This window comes from Tursiops truncatus, chromosome 17 (genome assembly GCF_011762595.2).
Source record: "Tursiops truncatus isolate mTurTru1 chromosome 17, mTurTru1.mat.Y, whole genome shotgun sequence".
In the NCBI taxonomy this organism is placed as follows: domain Eukaryota; kingdom Metazoa; phylum Chordata; class Mammalia; order Artiodactyla; family Delphinidae; genus Tursiops; species Tursiops truncatus.
The window spans coordinates 40,540,189-40,555,766 of record NC_047050.1 but is presented as its reverse complement, the minus strand read 5'-3'; the positions used below and the strand labels follow the sequence as shown (position 1 = coordinate 40,555,766).

The window sequence follows — 15,578 nt, the reverse complement described above, 5'->3', positions numbered from 1 at the left end:
TATATTTCATGAGACAGATATAGATATCAAGATCTGTTTGATATTTACTCAAGGTAAGTGGGAAGCATCTCAAATTATTATGAGGGGAGCACACTGAGCAAATAGGACTGCGTGGCAGTGAAATGTATGCAGTGCAGACACATGAGGACTTTCAAAACACTCTTGGTGTCATTAGCGTAATTACTGTGAGGAAATTGGAACACTCTGGGAACTTCAACTCCAAATCATTCAGACACACCAGAACCCTCAGAACCACATCTTAACAATGTCAAGGGAAAAATCAGCAATTGACCTCCTTTCCCTCTTCTCCCCTCCCTTTTCTGTTACAGAATTCACCTTTTCCACATTGTACAATATGTAAATGGGTTTCTCTTCTCGATTTGCACTTAAGTCTACTCAGCCAGACGAATCAGCTTGACCCTAAAGGCAAATTGGAAAGCTGCTGCCTGCACATTATAGGCCACCACTCAAATGAGACGCGGTTTCTTAGCAGAGGAACAGTGCCTTTGACAATTGATGGAAAATAAGAGAATTGTACTTGAAAGTGCCTCTACCTGTAGTGATTCAAGGGCACGTGCCAGGCTCCACGGCTGCCTGGGAGACCTAAGCAATTATGATGTGCGAGCAGAGTTATCGTGAGAAAAAACTCTACAGACCCCTCTCTTTCTTCATAATTCTTCCTCCCCCCTGTTTACCCCATGTGGTTCTCCGTAGCTCCTATGCGATCAGTGCCACTGATTATCCCACCAACCAACACACTCCCCAGCCTCACACATTCACACTGTCCCGCAACCCAGTCCCTCCATTCTCCTCCAGTAAGGCAGCAGTAGAGGGCCCTGGGAGGACATGCCTTCCTCTGGCCGTATGCAATTACTATTTTTTCAGGGAAATAATAATATTTTTTATTATTATTGTCCCTAATATTTTTTAGGGACAACTTTATGGGGAAAGGCAAAGAGATGGAATAAAATCACTTCCTCAGAGACAGTTCTAAGATATAGGCGAGGAAGGTACAAGCCCACACCCCATGCAGAAAGTGGAGGGGGAACAAAGGGCCCCGTTTCCCGGAGGGGCTGGGTGGGTACAGTGACACAGAAGGCAGTTGGTGGGGGGGGGGGGTGGAGTCTCGCCAGCTGGTGGGAACTAGGGGCTAGAATATCACTTTGTGATGGTTTTTCTCTTTCAAAGTGGCTCTGAGCTTTAAAATTCTGGAGTGAGTGGGGAGGATGGTGGTGGCAATGAGTGGAGAATACAAAACGGGACATATATCTGAGCTCTGCCATCTGTGAGGGTGATCTAAAGATGCTGCTCAGGGTGACAAGCCGAAAGCACAGCAGCTCCAAGTCAAAGGGAGGTAGACCATGAGCGTAGCTGTGTTGCTACTGAGAAGTCCCTCTCTGCTGATCTTGAAGGGAATGGAAGAAATTGGTCCAATAGGACATAAAGTGTTGCTCTATTTTAGGGAGCAACCAGCAGCCTATGAGTTTACATAAATGATTATATAGGTATTTATTTATATATATTTATACATCGTTTAACATTTATGTAAAATATATGATATTACATATAAATATATATATATACATCTGTATAGGACATATTCTTTCTAGAAAATAATCCTTGAAACTAAAGATGATTACCAGCTAAGCCACAGAGTATCTTTGGACTCTGGTAATTCATAGATGCCATGAATTTTAGCTCAGTCTTTGGACAGTTCGTGAAATCCTTGAGAATCTACATTCCTGAACTGGAATCAAGTAGTGAGAAAAGAATGATTCAAAATGTACAAAATGTAAAAAGTATATGGGTGTATACATTGGACAAAAAATAGTGACTTGACACTTATTTCTGCCCAAGTAAGAGTAACAGGGATCAGCTTTGGTTTTAGGTATGAAATAATTAAAAACTCAAATAAATATATGAAACAAGAGTTTTTAAGATACTGAATGTCAGGAGATGAAGGACCATGGTGCCCAAGAGACGGAAAATAATCGAAGTGAGTCCTACGATGGCACTAGCTTACCTTGAGAAAGCTTCCAGTCACCGTTGAGGAAAGGGAAACCCAAGCAGAGCCCGGGAATCACCATGAGTTGAGGGAGGATTCTGAATGTCCGGGGAGGCCAAGGCAGCGAGAGTTCATGGGACACAGTCTCAGAGAGGGGAGAGCCTCACAGAATGAGATGCCAGAGACCTGCGGAGGGTCCCCCACCCCTCCCCAGCTGAGCACCGATCGGTGCATGTGTTGGAGGGAACTCTCAGAGGCTGGGAAGAGCCAACTGAAAGGGATAGAAGAAATAGCACCAGGAGCTCCAACAAGGACAGAAATAGTTTGTTCTGCCCATCAGAGAGGAAAATCTCATAATTTATGGGGCATCAACAGAGCATTCAGAGGGTTTAGCCCTAGTAGTTAGGCAAAATTAGCCCTAGACTAAATGCTCCTGTAATTCTGCCTCACAGAGCTTGGTTAAAGAATTAGGATGTGCTGTATTTCTCAATCCAGCATGAACCTGAGACTGACTGGATTTTGGATCGAGGTGGAAGACATCACCTTGTAAACCGTATGACCAACATTACTCAGTCAGAAGATCTATCTTCTTGTGTCTCTGCATGGCCACTGTAGTAGGAACTGACAACCATGTGGGTTACTTGCAGTCCAAGTCTCCATTTATGGCTTCTGTCTCCTTTTGTGAAGATGGAATACAAATGGGACCACCTAAAGCACAACTGTGAAGACCTCCCTCTTTGGCAGCTTCCCATGTTTCCTGATTAAGCTTATTCCCTTGCTTGAGCGAATGCCAGGACTTTCCTGCTGGTATTCAGTTTAGCTCTCTCTTGATAGGGCTGCATGTTAGGAATGTTTATCCTGTTCCTATCATTACCTCAAAGAAGAGAAGGACTGCGGAATGGAAACTGAGAAATGGACTTGCCACAAGATTAAAGGAGCTGACATTCCCCAATCAGAGGACATTTATTGTGAAGCTACTATGTACTGTGCACTGTTCTCGGTGCTTTCAGATGTGTTTCAGGGGACTGTGCCCTTAAATTAGTCAAGCGATTCAATCACTTGTTTTCAATCTATTCTCAACAGGACGCTACATAGGAGATATGAAGTGAGAGTCGAATTTGTTTACTTAGAGACAATTGTTCACTTAGAGACAATTGTTCTACTATTTATTGAGAAGTCTATGTTTTCTTTTTTGCTGATCTTCTGTACCAACCTGGCCATAAATCGAGTCTTCATGAATGTGTGATTCTGGATCTGGACTCTATTCTGTTTCATTGGTCTGTTTATCTACCCTTGTGCTAATGCCATTCCATCTTAAATACTACAGCCTGATAAGAAGTCTTGATATCTGGCAACGTAAGATAAAAAAAAATCAGAGTAAGCTGTGGCAACAAAGTCCCACAGATTATCAGTGATACTATAATATCAGTGTCTTTCTTGTTCATGCTTCATGTTCATTACGGGTAGACCAGAAGCTGGGTTGTGCCTGGTCATCACTCTGGAGGGGGATTCCTGGAGCAGGCACTCTCTGCAACACTGTCTTTTGCTATGATGAGGAAGAGAGAGGATGGCAAAATCATGCACTGGGTCTTAAAATTGCCACTCAGAGGTAACCACTTCTGCTCCTATTCCTTTGTCAAAAGCACATGGTAATACCAAATTACAAGGGATCAGGAAAGTACGACCTTGCCTAGAAAGAAAATCAAGAATAATTGGCAATCACATTAATGGCTACTATGATCCCCTACTTTTTCTTTTTCAGGAACGCTGCCTACTGTTAGTCCTTTGTCATCCAATTACCTTTTAAAATCAGCTTGGTACATTAAACCAAGCAACCAACCAATAAACTAAAATTAAGAACTCAAATCCAAAAAATCCCATTGGGAATTTTTCATTGAGATTGTATTGATTCTACAGATAGATTCGGGGGGAATGGACATCTTTACTATTGAGTCTTCCAAAACTTAAACATGGCATATTTATCTAATTTAGTTCTACCTTAATATACTTCAGTGAAGTTTTATCATTTTCTCCCTGAAAGAATCTTACACATCTTTTTTTGTAAAATTTGTTTCTAGATATATTATTAGATGTTAATGTAAGTAACATATTTTTGGTTGCATTTTCTAAGAATATGTATAGAAATGCTTTTCATTATATTTGTTGATTTTTCTCTCCAAACCTCCTAAACTTTGTTTTTAATTTTGATTTTTTGGTAGGTTCTTTTGAATTTTCTACATAGGCGATCATATTTAGCTACAAATAAAAAGTTTTCTTTCTTCATTTCCATTGCTTAGACTTTGTCCCCCCTGCCTTTCTGTAGTGGCCAGGACATCTAAGATACCATTGACTAGAGGTAGCTCCAGTGTCTTATTCCTTATCTTAAAGGAAAAGTTTTTGGTATTTCATTGTAATTGTGATATTTTAAACTTTTTTGGGGGTAGGAGGTTTTCATCAGGTTAAGGATGTCCTCTTTAGTTTTATCATAAATGGATTTGGGGTTTTACATGACTCTTTTTCTACGTCTTTTGTGGTCTGTAGTTTCTCTATAACATGTCAGTGCAGATTTCCTCTCGTTTATTCTCTTTGGGATTCATTGGGTTTCTTGATTCTGTGGATTGGTATATTTCATTATTTCTGGAAAATTTTCATTTATTATTTATTCAGATAATTCTTTGTCTTAGTTCTTCTTTTCTGGAACCCTGATTAAACATATATTAGGGCATATAACTATCTTTCATAGTTTTTAACCTCATTCATTTTTTCCATATCTTTTTCTTTTTGTGCTAAATTCTCATTAATTTCTTTTTTTAATTTTAGTATGCACATTTTTTTTTTATCTTTATTGGAGTATAATTGCTTTACAATGGTATGTTAGTTTCAGCTTCACAACAAAATGAACCAGTTATATATACACATATATTCCCATATCTCTTCCCGCTTGCATCTCCCTCCCTCCCACCCTCCCTATCCCACCCCTCCAGGCGGTCACAAAGCACCGAGCTGATCTCCCTGTGCTATGCGGCTGCTTCCCACTAGCTAACTGTCTTACGTTTGGTAGTGTATATATGTCCATGCCTCTTTATTGCTTTGTCACAGTTTACCCTTCCCCCTCCCCATAGCCTCAAGTCCATTCTCTATTAAGTCTCTGTCTTTATTCCTGTTTCACCCCTAGGTTTTTCATGACATTTTTTTTTTTTAAATTCCATATATATGTGTTAGCATACGGTATTTGTCTCTCTCTTTCTGACTTACTTCACTCTGTATGACAGACTCTAGGTCTATCCACCTCATTACAAACAGCTCAATTTCGTCTCTTTTTATGGCTGAGTAATATTCCATTGTATATATGTGCCACATCTTCTTTATCCATTCATCCGATGATGGACACTTAGGTTGTTTCCATCTCTGGGCTATTGTAAATAGAGCTGCAATGAACATTTTGGTACATGACTCTTTTTGAATTATGGTTTTCTCAGGGTATATGCCCAGTAGTGGGATTGCTGGGTCATATGGTAGTTCTATTTGTAGCTTTTTAAGGAACCTCCATACTGTTCTCCACAGTGGCTGTATCAATTTACATTCCCACCAACAGTGTAAGAGGGTTCCCTTTTCTCCACACCCTCTCCAGCATTTATTGTTTCTAGATTTTTTGATGATGGCCATTCTGACTGGTGTGAGATGATATCTCATTGTAGTTTTGATTTGCATTTCTCTAATGATTAGTGATGTTGAGCATTCTTTCATGTGTTTGTTGGCAGTCTGTATATCTTCTTTGGAGAAATGTCTATTTAGGTCTTCTGCCCATTTTTGGATTGGGTTGTTTGTTTTTTTGTTATTAAGCTGCATGAGCTGTTTATAAATTTTGGAGATTAATCCTTTGTCCGTTGCTTCATTTGCAAATATTTTCTCCCATTCTGAGGGTTGTCTTTTGGTCTTCTTTATGGTTTCCTTTGCTGCGCAAAAGCTTTTAAGATTCGTTAGGTCCCATTTGTTTACTTTTGTTTTTATTTCCATTTCTCTAGGAGGTGGGTCAAAAAGGACCTTGCTGTGATTTATGTCATAGAGTGTTCTGCCTATGTTTTCCTCTAAGGGTTTGATAGTTTCTGGCCTTACATTTAGGTCTTTAATCCATTTTGAGCTTATTTTTGTGTATGGTGTTAGGGAGTGATCTAATCTCATACTTTTACATGTAGCTGTCCAGTTTTCCCAGCACCACTTATTGAATAGGCTGTCCTTTCTCCACTGTACATTTCTGCCTCCTTTGTCAAAGATAAGGTGACCATATGTGCGTGGGTTTATCTCTGGGCTTTCTATCCTGTTCCATTGATCTATCTTTCTGTTTTTGTGCCAGTACCATACCGTCTTGATAACTGTAGCTTTGTAGTATAGTCTGAAGTCTGGGAGCCTGATTCCTCCAGTTCCTTCTTTCGTTCTCAAGATTGCTTTGGCTATTCGGGGTCTTTTGTGTTTCCATACAAATTGCAAAATTTTTTGTTCTAGTTCTGTGAAAAATGCCAGTGGTAGTTTGATAGGGATTGCATTGAATCTATAGATTGCTTTGGATAGTAGAGTCATTTTCACAATGTTGATTCTTCCAATCCAAGAACATGGTATATCTCTCCATCTATTTGTATCATCTTTAATTTCTTTCATCAGTGTCTTATAATTTTCTGCATACAGATCTTTTGTCTCCTTAGGTAGGTTTATTCCTAGATATTTTATTCTTTTTGTTGCAATGGTAAATGGGAGTGTTTTCTTGATTTCACTTTCAGATTTTTCATCATTAGTATATAGGAATGCCAGAGATTTCTGTGCATTAATTTTGTATCCTGCCACTTTACCAAATTCATTGATTAGCTCTAGTAGTTTTCTGGTAGCATCTTTAGGGTTCTCTATGTATAGGATCATGTCATCTGCAAACAGTGACAGCTTTACTTCTTCTTTTCCGATTTGGATTCCTTTTATTTCCTTTTCTTCTCTGATTGCTGTGGCTAAAACTTCCAAAACTATGTTGAATAAGAGTGGTGAGAGTGGGCAACCTTGTCTTGTTCCTGATCTTAGTGGAAATGCTTTCAGTTTTTCACCATTGAGGATGATGTTTGCTGTGGGCTTGTCATATATGGCCTTTATTATGTTGAGGAAAGTTCCCTCTATGCCTACTTTCTGCAGGGTTTTTATCATAAATGGGTGTTGAATTTTGTCAAAAGCTTTCTCTGCATCTATTGAGATGATCATATGGTTTTTCTCCTTCAGTTTGTTAATATGGTGTATCACATTGATAGATTTGCGTATATTGAAGAATCCTTGCATTCCTGGAATAAACCCCACTTGATCATGGTGTATGATCCTTTTAATGTGCTGTTGGATTCTGTTTGCTAGTATTTTGTTGAGGATTTTTGCATCTATGTTCATCAGTGATATTGGCCTGTAGTTTTCTTTCTTTGTGACATCCTTGTCTGGTTTTGGTATCAAGGTGATGGTGGCCTCGCAGAAGGAGTTTGGGAGTGTTCCTCCCTCTGCTATATTTTGGAAGAGTTTGAGAAGGATAGGTGTTAGCTCTTCTCTAAATGTTTGATAGAATTCACCTGTGAAGCCATCTGGTCCTGGGCTTTTCTTTGTTGGAAGATTTTTAATCACAGTTTCAATTTCAGTGCTTGTGATTGCTCTGTTCATATTTTCTATTTCTTCCTGATTCAGTCTTGGCAGGTTGTGCATTTCTAAGAATTTGTCCATTTCTTCCAGATTGTCCATTTTATTGGCATAGAGTTGCTTGTAGTAATCTCTCATGATCTCTTTTATTTCTGCAGTGTCAGTTGTTACCTCTCCTTTTTCATTTCTAATTCTATTGATTTGAGTCTTCTCCCTTTTTCTCTTGATGAGTCTGGCTAGTGGTTTATCTATTTTGTTTATCTTCTCAAAGAACCAGCTTTTAGTTTTATTGATCTTTGCTATTGTTTCCTTCATTTCTTTTTCATTTATTTCTGATCTGATTTTTATGATTTCTTTCCTTCTGCTAGCTTTGGGGTTTTTTTGTTCTTCTTTCTCTAATTGCTTGAGGTGCAAGGTTAGGTTGTTTATTCGAGATGTTTCCTGCTTCTTAAGGTGGGCTTGTATTGCTATAAACTTCCCCCTTAGAACTGCTTTTGCTGCATCCCACAGGTTTTGGGTCGCTGTGTCTCCATTGTCATTTGTTTCTAGGTATTTTTTGATTTCCTCTTTGATTTCTTCAGTGATTATTTCATTATTAAGTAGTGTATTGTTTAGCCTCCATGTGTTTGTATTTTTTACAGATCTTTTCCTGTAATTGATATCTAGTCTCATGGCGTTGTGGTCAGAAAAGATACTTGATACTATTTCAATTTTCTTAAATTTACCAAGGCTTGATTTGTGACCCAAGATATGATCTATCCTGGAGAATGTTCCATGAGCACTTGAGAAAAATGTGCATTCTGTTGTTTTTGGATGGAATGTCCTATAAATATCAATTAACTCCATCTCGTTTAATGTATCATTTAAAGCTTGTGTGTCCTTATTTATTTTCATTTTGGATGATCTGTCCATTGGTGAAAGTGGGGTGTTAAAGTCCCTTACTATGAATGTGTTACTGTCAATTTCCCCGTTTATGGTTGTCAGTATTTGCCTTATGTACTGAGGTGCACCTATGTTGGGTGCATAAATATTTACAATTGTTATATCTTCCTCCTGGATCGATCCCTTGATCATTATGTAGTGTCCTTCTTTGTCTCTTCTAATAGTCTTTGTTTTAAAGTCTATTTTGTCTGATATGAGAATTGCTACTCCAGCTTTCTTTTGGTTTCCATTTGCATGAAATACCTTTTTCCATCCCCTTACTTTCAGTCTGTATGTGTCTCTAGGTCTGAAGTGGGTCTCTTGTAGACAGCAAATATATGGGTCTTGTTTTTGTATCCATTCAGCCAATCTGTGTCTTTTGGTGGGAGCATTTAGTCCATTTATGTTTAAGGTAATTATCGATATGTGTGTTCCTATTCCCATTTTCTTAATTGTTTTGGGTTCGTTATTGTAGGGCCTTTCCTTCTTTTGTGTTTCTTGCCTAGAGAAGTTCCTTTAGCAGTTGTTGTAGGGCTGGTTTGGTGGTGCTGAACTCTCTCAGCTTTTGCTTGTCTGTAAAGGTTTTAATTTCTCCATCAAATCTGAATGAGATCCTTGCTGGGTAGAGTAATCTTGGTTGCAGGTTTTTCTCCTTCAACACTTTCAATATGTCCTGCCACTCCCTTCTGGCTTGCAGAGTTTCTGCTGAAAGATCAGCTGTTAACCTTATGGGGATTCCCTTGTGTGTTATTTGTTGTTTTTCCCTTGCTGCTTTTAATATGTTTTCTTTGTATTTAATTTTTGACAGTTTGATTAATATGTGTCTTGGCGTATTTCTCCTTGGATTTATCCTGTATGGGACTCTCTGTGCTTCCTGGACTTGATTAACTATTTCCTTTCCCATATTAGGGAAGTTTTCAACTATAATCTCTTCAAATATTTTCTCAGTCCCTTTCTTTTTCTCTTCTTCTTCTGGAACCCCTATAATTCGAATGTTGGTGCATTTAATGTTGTCCCAGAGGTCTCTGAGACTGTCCTCAGTTCTTTTCATTCTTTTTTCTTTATTCTGCTCTGCAGTAGTTATTTCCACTATTTTATCTTCCAGGTCACTTATCCGTTCTTCTGCCTCAGTTATTCTGCTATTGATCCCATCTAGAGTACTTTTAATTTCATTTATTGTGGTGTTCATCGTTGCTTGTTTCATCTTTAGTTCTTCTAGGTCCTTGTTAACTGATTCTTGCAATTTGTCCATTCTATTGTCCATTCTATCTCCAAGATTTCGGATCAACCTTACTATCATTATTCTGAATTCTTTTTCAGGTAGACTGCCTATTTCCTCTTCATTTGTTAGGTCTGGTGGGTTTTTATCTTGCTCCTTCATCTGCTGTGTGTTTTTCTGTCTTTTCATTTTGCTTATCTTACTGTGTTTGGGGTCTCCTTTTTTGCAGGCTGAAGGTTCGTAGTTCCTGTTGTTTTTTGTGTCTGTCCCCAGTGGCTAAGGTTGGTTCGGTGGGTTGTGTAGGCTTCCTGGTGGAGGGTACTAGTGCCTGTGTTCTGGTGGATGAGGCTGGATCTTGTCTTTCTGGTGGGCAGGTCCACGTCTGGTGGTGTGTTTTGGGGTGTCTGTAGACTTATTATGATTTTGGGCAGCCTCTCTGCTAATGGGTGGGGTTGTGTTCCTGTCTTGCTAGTTGTTTGGCATAGGCTGTCCAGCACTGTAGCTTGCTGGTCGTTGAGTGAAGCTGGGTGCTGGCGTTGAGATGGAGATCTCTCGGAGATTTTTGCTGTTTGATATTATGTGCAGCTGGGAGGCCTCTTGTGGACCAGTGTCCTGAAGTTGGCTCTCCCACCTCAGAGGCACAGCACTGACTCCTGGCTGCAGCACCAAGAGCCTTTCATCCACAGGGCTCCTTAATTTGGGATGATTCGTTGTCTATTCAGGTATTCCACAGATGCAGGGTTTATCAAGTTGATTGTGGAGCTTTAATCCGCTGCTTCTGAGGCTGCTGGGAGAGATTTCCCTTTCTCTTCTTTGTTCTCACAGTTCCCAGGGGCTCAGCTTCGGATTTGGCCCCGCCTGTGCGTGTAGGTTGCCGGAGGGCGTCTGTTCTTTGCTCAGACAGGACGGGGTTAAAGGAGCCACTGATTCGGAGGCTCTGGCTCACCCAGGCCGGGGCGGGGGGGGGGGGGGGGGGGGGGGGGTAGGGAGGGGCACGGAGTGCGGGGCGGGCCTGCAGCGGCAGAGGCCGGCGTGACGCTGCAGCCTGAGGCGCGCCGTGCGCTCTCCCGGGGGAGCCGTCCCTGGATCCCGGGACCCTGGCAGTGGCGGGCTGCACAGGCTCCCCGGAAGGGCGTGTGGCTAGTGACCTGTGTTCGCACACAGGCTTCCTGGCGGCGGCAGCAGCGGCCTTAGCGTCCCATGTCCGTCTCTGGGCTCCGCACTCTTAGCCGCGGCTCGTGCCCGTCCCTGGAGCTCTCTCAAGCAGCGTTCTTAATCCCCTCTCCTCGTGCACCAGGAAACAAAGAGGGACGTAAAAGTCTCTTGCCTCTTCGGCAGGTCCAGACCCCTCCCCGGACTCTCTCCCGGCCAGCCGCGGCACACCAACGCCCTGCAGGCTGTGTTCACGCCGCCAACCTCAGTCCTCTCCCGGCGCTCCGACAAAAGCCGGAGCCTCAGCTCCCAGCCCCGCCCGCCCCGGCGGGCGAGCAGACAAGCCTCTCGGCCGGTGAGTGCCGGTCGGCCCGATCCTCTGCGCTGGAATCTGTCCGCTTTGCCCTCCGCACCCCTGTTGCTGTGCTCTCCTCCGCGGCTCCCAAGCTCCCCCACTCCGCCTCCCGAAGTCTCCACCCGCGAAGGGGCTTCCTAGTGTGTGGACACTTTTCCTCCTTCACAGCTCTCTCCCGCTGGTGCAGGACCCGTTCCTATCCTTTTGTCTCTGTTTAGTTTTTTCTTTTGCCCTAACGAGGTACGTGGGGGGTTCCTTGCCTTTTGGGAGGTCTGAGGTCTTCTGCCAGCGTTCAGTAGGTGCTCCGTAGGAGTTGTTCCACGCGTAGATGTATTTCTGGTGTATCTGTGGAGAGGAAGGTGATCTCCGCGTCTTACTCTTCCGCCATCTTCTCATTAATTTCTTCACTATTTGTTTTAGTTCATGAATTCTCTTATCTGCAGTTAAGCTGGTCCTATAATTTTCAAATTCCATTTACATTTCTAGAAGTTCTATATTTTTAAAAAACAATATGCTTCGTCACTTTTTATAGTCCTTTACTCTCTATTCTATTTTCAATCCCTTCTTTTACTTCCTCAAAACATAATAGGCATAGATTAGAAAATTCTTGATTTAAAAATTGCAGTATCAGAGGATATTGTGAATTAATTCTGATGTTTTCTTTTTTGGACTGCTGTTGCTCAGAATGTTCTGATTCCTGTTTTTGTGTTTTATTTTCTTGACTGTGTAACTTTATCTGTGGGAATTTCTCTGGACCCTCCATTCAGCAGTTACTTAATAACAGTAATTTTCCTTATGGTCCTCAGAGTTATTTTTAGTTCACCATTGTATTGAGCTATAATCCTTTGGGGTTACAATTTCATTGGGGTTCTCTAATGTCCCTAATATGGGATTTGTCTATAGTTCCCTGAGCCACTAAAAGCTGTGAAAATAGAAATTTAACTTCACCACATCCTGCATATTTTCTCAAAAAGAAAAGCTGGTTTATGTGCTGTATATCATCTTGGTTCATGCCTCCACTTAATTTTTTGTCTAATATTCTTTACCTTTTAATCAGTTAATTCATATATTTAAGAAAGTGTTTCTCAGATGTTATCCAACATCTTTAGTTTTCAGTGTGTCAGTCAGTGTACCAGTCGGCAACCTTGCCAGAAATGAAAGGCCTTTTTAATCATCACCATTAATAAAACTGATACTTTGTCTTCTCCTTCTAAGAATTCAGTTACATGTATGTTAGGCCTCATATATATTAGATCACAGTCTAATGATCCATTCTGGTGTTTGTTTTCCTTCACTTTTCTTTCTCAGTGTTTTAGTTTGGATAATTTTTATTGATCTGTTTTCAAGTTTGTTGATTCTTTCCTCAGTTTTATCCAGTCTGCTGATGAGCCCAGCAAGGAAATTCTCCATCTCTGATGTTGTATTTTTTATTTTAGTATTTGCATTTGATTCCATTTTATAGTTTTCATCTTTCTGTTGAAATTCTCCTGTTCATGTATGTAGACCCATTTTCCCACTAGAATGTAACCTATTAATCACAGTTATGTTAAAGTTCCTCTCTGATATTCCAACATCTGAGTTATCTCTATTGTCTGGTTTTCTTAATTGCTTTAACTCTTGACAATGAGTTTTTCTTGCATTTTTGGGTGTGTCTTGTAATTTTTTAAATGGAATACTGGACATTGTGTGTGGAAGAATAGTAGAGATTATTCCCAGAGTAGAAGGGGATCAGTGTTTTGCTCTGTGAATATGATTTAGCTTCTCTGAGCCTCAAACCCGTTATCAGCAAAATGTGAATAAGCCCCAACTTCATAGATATATTATGTGAAATATATAAAACATAAATGTCAAATAGTATTATCATTTGTTTGGTGACAGATCTTTAATAAGGCAACTGGATTTTACATACTTGATTTTTTTCCCCAAATGGTGACTTCTTTCTATGAATTAAAAAAATTTTAACCTCATTAAAAAATTCTAATAATATAAAAATGTACAAATTAGAAAGCCAGATGCCTCCATACATTCAATTAAGACTGTACTACAATTGTGTACTCCTCTACTCCTTCAATGAATAACTTAACAAAATATTGGTCACTGTAATTAGTGTTCATAAATACATGCATAAAAGCCAGAGGTCTTCCAAAGCTTTATCCAGTATTTACTTTCAAAGTAGAAACAGTATTTTTAATATGTGGTGTAAAGAAATTCCCTCACTGTGATCCCTACCATTGGCTGATTCTTTGTGGGGATGGGGCTTATTCCTTACACTAGGAACAGAGAATTTGGAAAGTATCAAGAAACATGATATCAGAAAGTATGAAAAAGTGTTGTGCTTTGTAAATGATCACATAAAATTGTTAGGTGAAGCGGGGCTCCTTGAAGCTGCAGACCCAGGATTCCTGGCCAGAAAGGACAAAAGTGCCTTCTCTCTTGCTCTTGCTAAGACCTGGGCAGCATTTCTTCCATGTCTGCAATGACAAAGGAGACAACAGCCCAAACAGCAGCAGCAACATTCATCTGCTTTGGATCCATGACAGTCATGGTGTCTCCATGGGAGTGATGGAAGGAGAAATATTTATATAGGTCATCAAGTAGACTGGCTCCTGGGGAAAAAAGATGAAGAATTCTTAGTGAAGTATTTTGACAGGCATTGCTGAATAGCGGCTCAGAAACCACTGCCCCCTTCCCTGATCCTATTATACAGGCTGCGATGGCAAAATAATGATGTTCCCAGCCTCTCTTGCAGCAAGAAATGGCCATGTGACACTGTTCTGACTACTAGGATATGAAGTGGCAGGCGGTGGGTGAGTTCTAGGAAAGCCTTTACTTGGCTGACAAGAGTCAGTAAAATGCCCTCATGCTGAATTAGATGAGAAGTTTGGAACTGCAGGGGGCAAAAAGCCCACACACTAAAAATGGCAGAGTGGAAAGACAGAAGGAGCCTGGATTTAGAAAATATTGCAAGCCCATTGAATAAGCTCTACACTGCCTTCTTCTGGACTTCCTGCTACCCAAAGGAGAGTAAACTTTATTTGAAAAGCAAGTGATACAATACCCTCTTTCTTTATAAAGAGACAGTATTTTTCGTATTAGCAGAGTGCACATTTTTTACCTCCCTGGATACAAAAGAAAGTCAGTACTCCTTTGCTCAAATTTTTCTTCTTATTCATTTACTTCCAATAAAATTTCCCAGCAACCTCCAAGGGCGCCAGCAGGAGTCTCTGCCCCACTTAAGAGCTTTCTTGTCACTCTAGTGAAGCTTTTCTCTAGTTTCAGCCGTGGATCAGAGCCTCGAGGTATCTTTACACCTCCCAGTCATCCTTTAGAACCTACCTGGCCCATTCTGTGGGTTCCAACTGCAGTTCTTTAGCCTCTGGAACTAATTTATTTATTTACTTACCATTTTATTATGAAATATAGTACCATACATACATAAGATTGTAGAGAACATAATGTATATTATAAACGGTGACAAGATAAGAGTTCACGTATGTCCATGATTCAATGCAAGAATATCACCAGTACCTTTGAAGCCCATCTTATGAGCTCCCTCCCACCCACCCCACCCCACCCCACCCCACCCCATGGATCCTTTCCTCCCTCCAGAGGAGGGAGGTGCCCACTATCCTGTTCTGCTTGCGTATTAACCACTCATTGTATTTCTTTATAGTTCTACCAAATAAATATAATCAACACTCTCTAGGGTCTAAATGTAGGAGTGAAATTGCCGGGCTATAGAGCCACATGTGTGTTTAATTTCATCATGCAGGTCCAAAATGCTTTCCTTTTCAGTTTATCCTCCCACTGTCAGTATATGAGTCTTTCTCTTGCTTCACATGCTCTCTAGCACTTGGTGTTGTCAGGCTAAGTTTTGCTAATCTGCTAGGTGTGAAATATTACCTCATAAGGTTTTAATTTTTTTTTTAAATTAATTTATTTATTTTTGGCTGTGTTGGGTCTTCGTTTCTGTGCGAGGGCTTTCTCTAGTTGCGGCGAGCAGGGGCCACTCTTCATCGCAGTGCGCGGGCCTCTCACTATCGCGGCCTCTTTTGTTGCGGAGCACAGGCTCCAGACGCGCAGGCTCAGTGGCCATGGCTCACAGGCCCAGTTGCTACGCGGCATGTGGGATCTTCCCAGACCAGACCTCGAACCCATGTCCCCTGCATTGGCAGGCAGATTCTCAACTACTGCACCACCAGGGAAGCCCTAATTTTTTAAATTATTAATGAGACTGAGCATGTTTTCACATATGCATTTTTTGTCATTTATGT

General features: G+C 40.8%; 1 protein-coding gene and 1 long non-coding RNA gene across 2 annotated transcripts in view; one reads left to right on the top strand and one right to left on the bottom strand.

Moving 5' to 3' along the window:
- The window catches only part of LOC109548275 (uncharacterized), a 389,180-nt gene that overhangs the window by 344,518 nt on the left and 29,084 nt on the right, over positions 1 to 15,578 (top strand). The window lies entirely within an intron of this gene.
- The window catches only part of CPQ (carboxypeptidase Q), a 458,231-nt gene continuing 454,559 nt past the window's right edge, over positions 11,907 to 15,578 (bottom strand). The window contains exon 8 of the mRNA XM_019925094.3: positions 11,907 to 13,910. Coding sequence (XP_019780653.1) covers positions 13,747 to 13,910 — 164 coding nt within the window. The 3' untranslated portion in view covers positions 11,907 to 13,746. The remainder of the gene's footprint in view (positions 13,911 to 15,578) is intronic.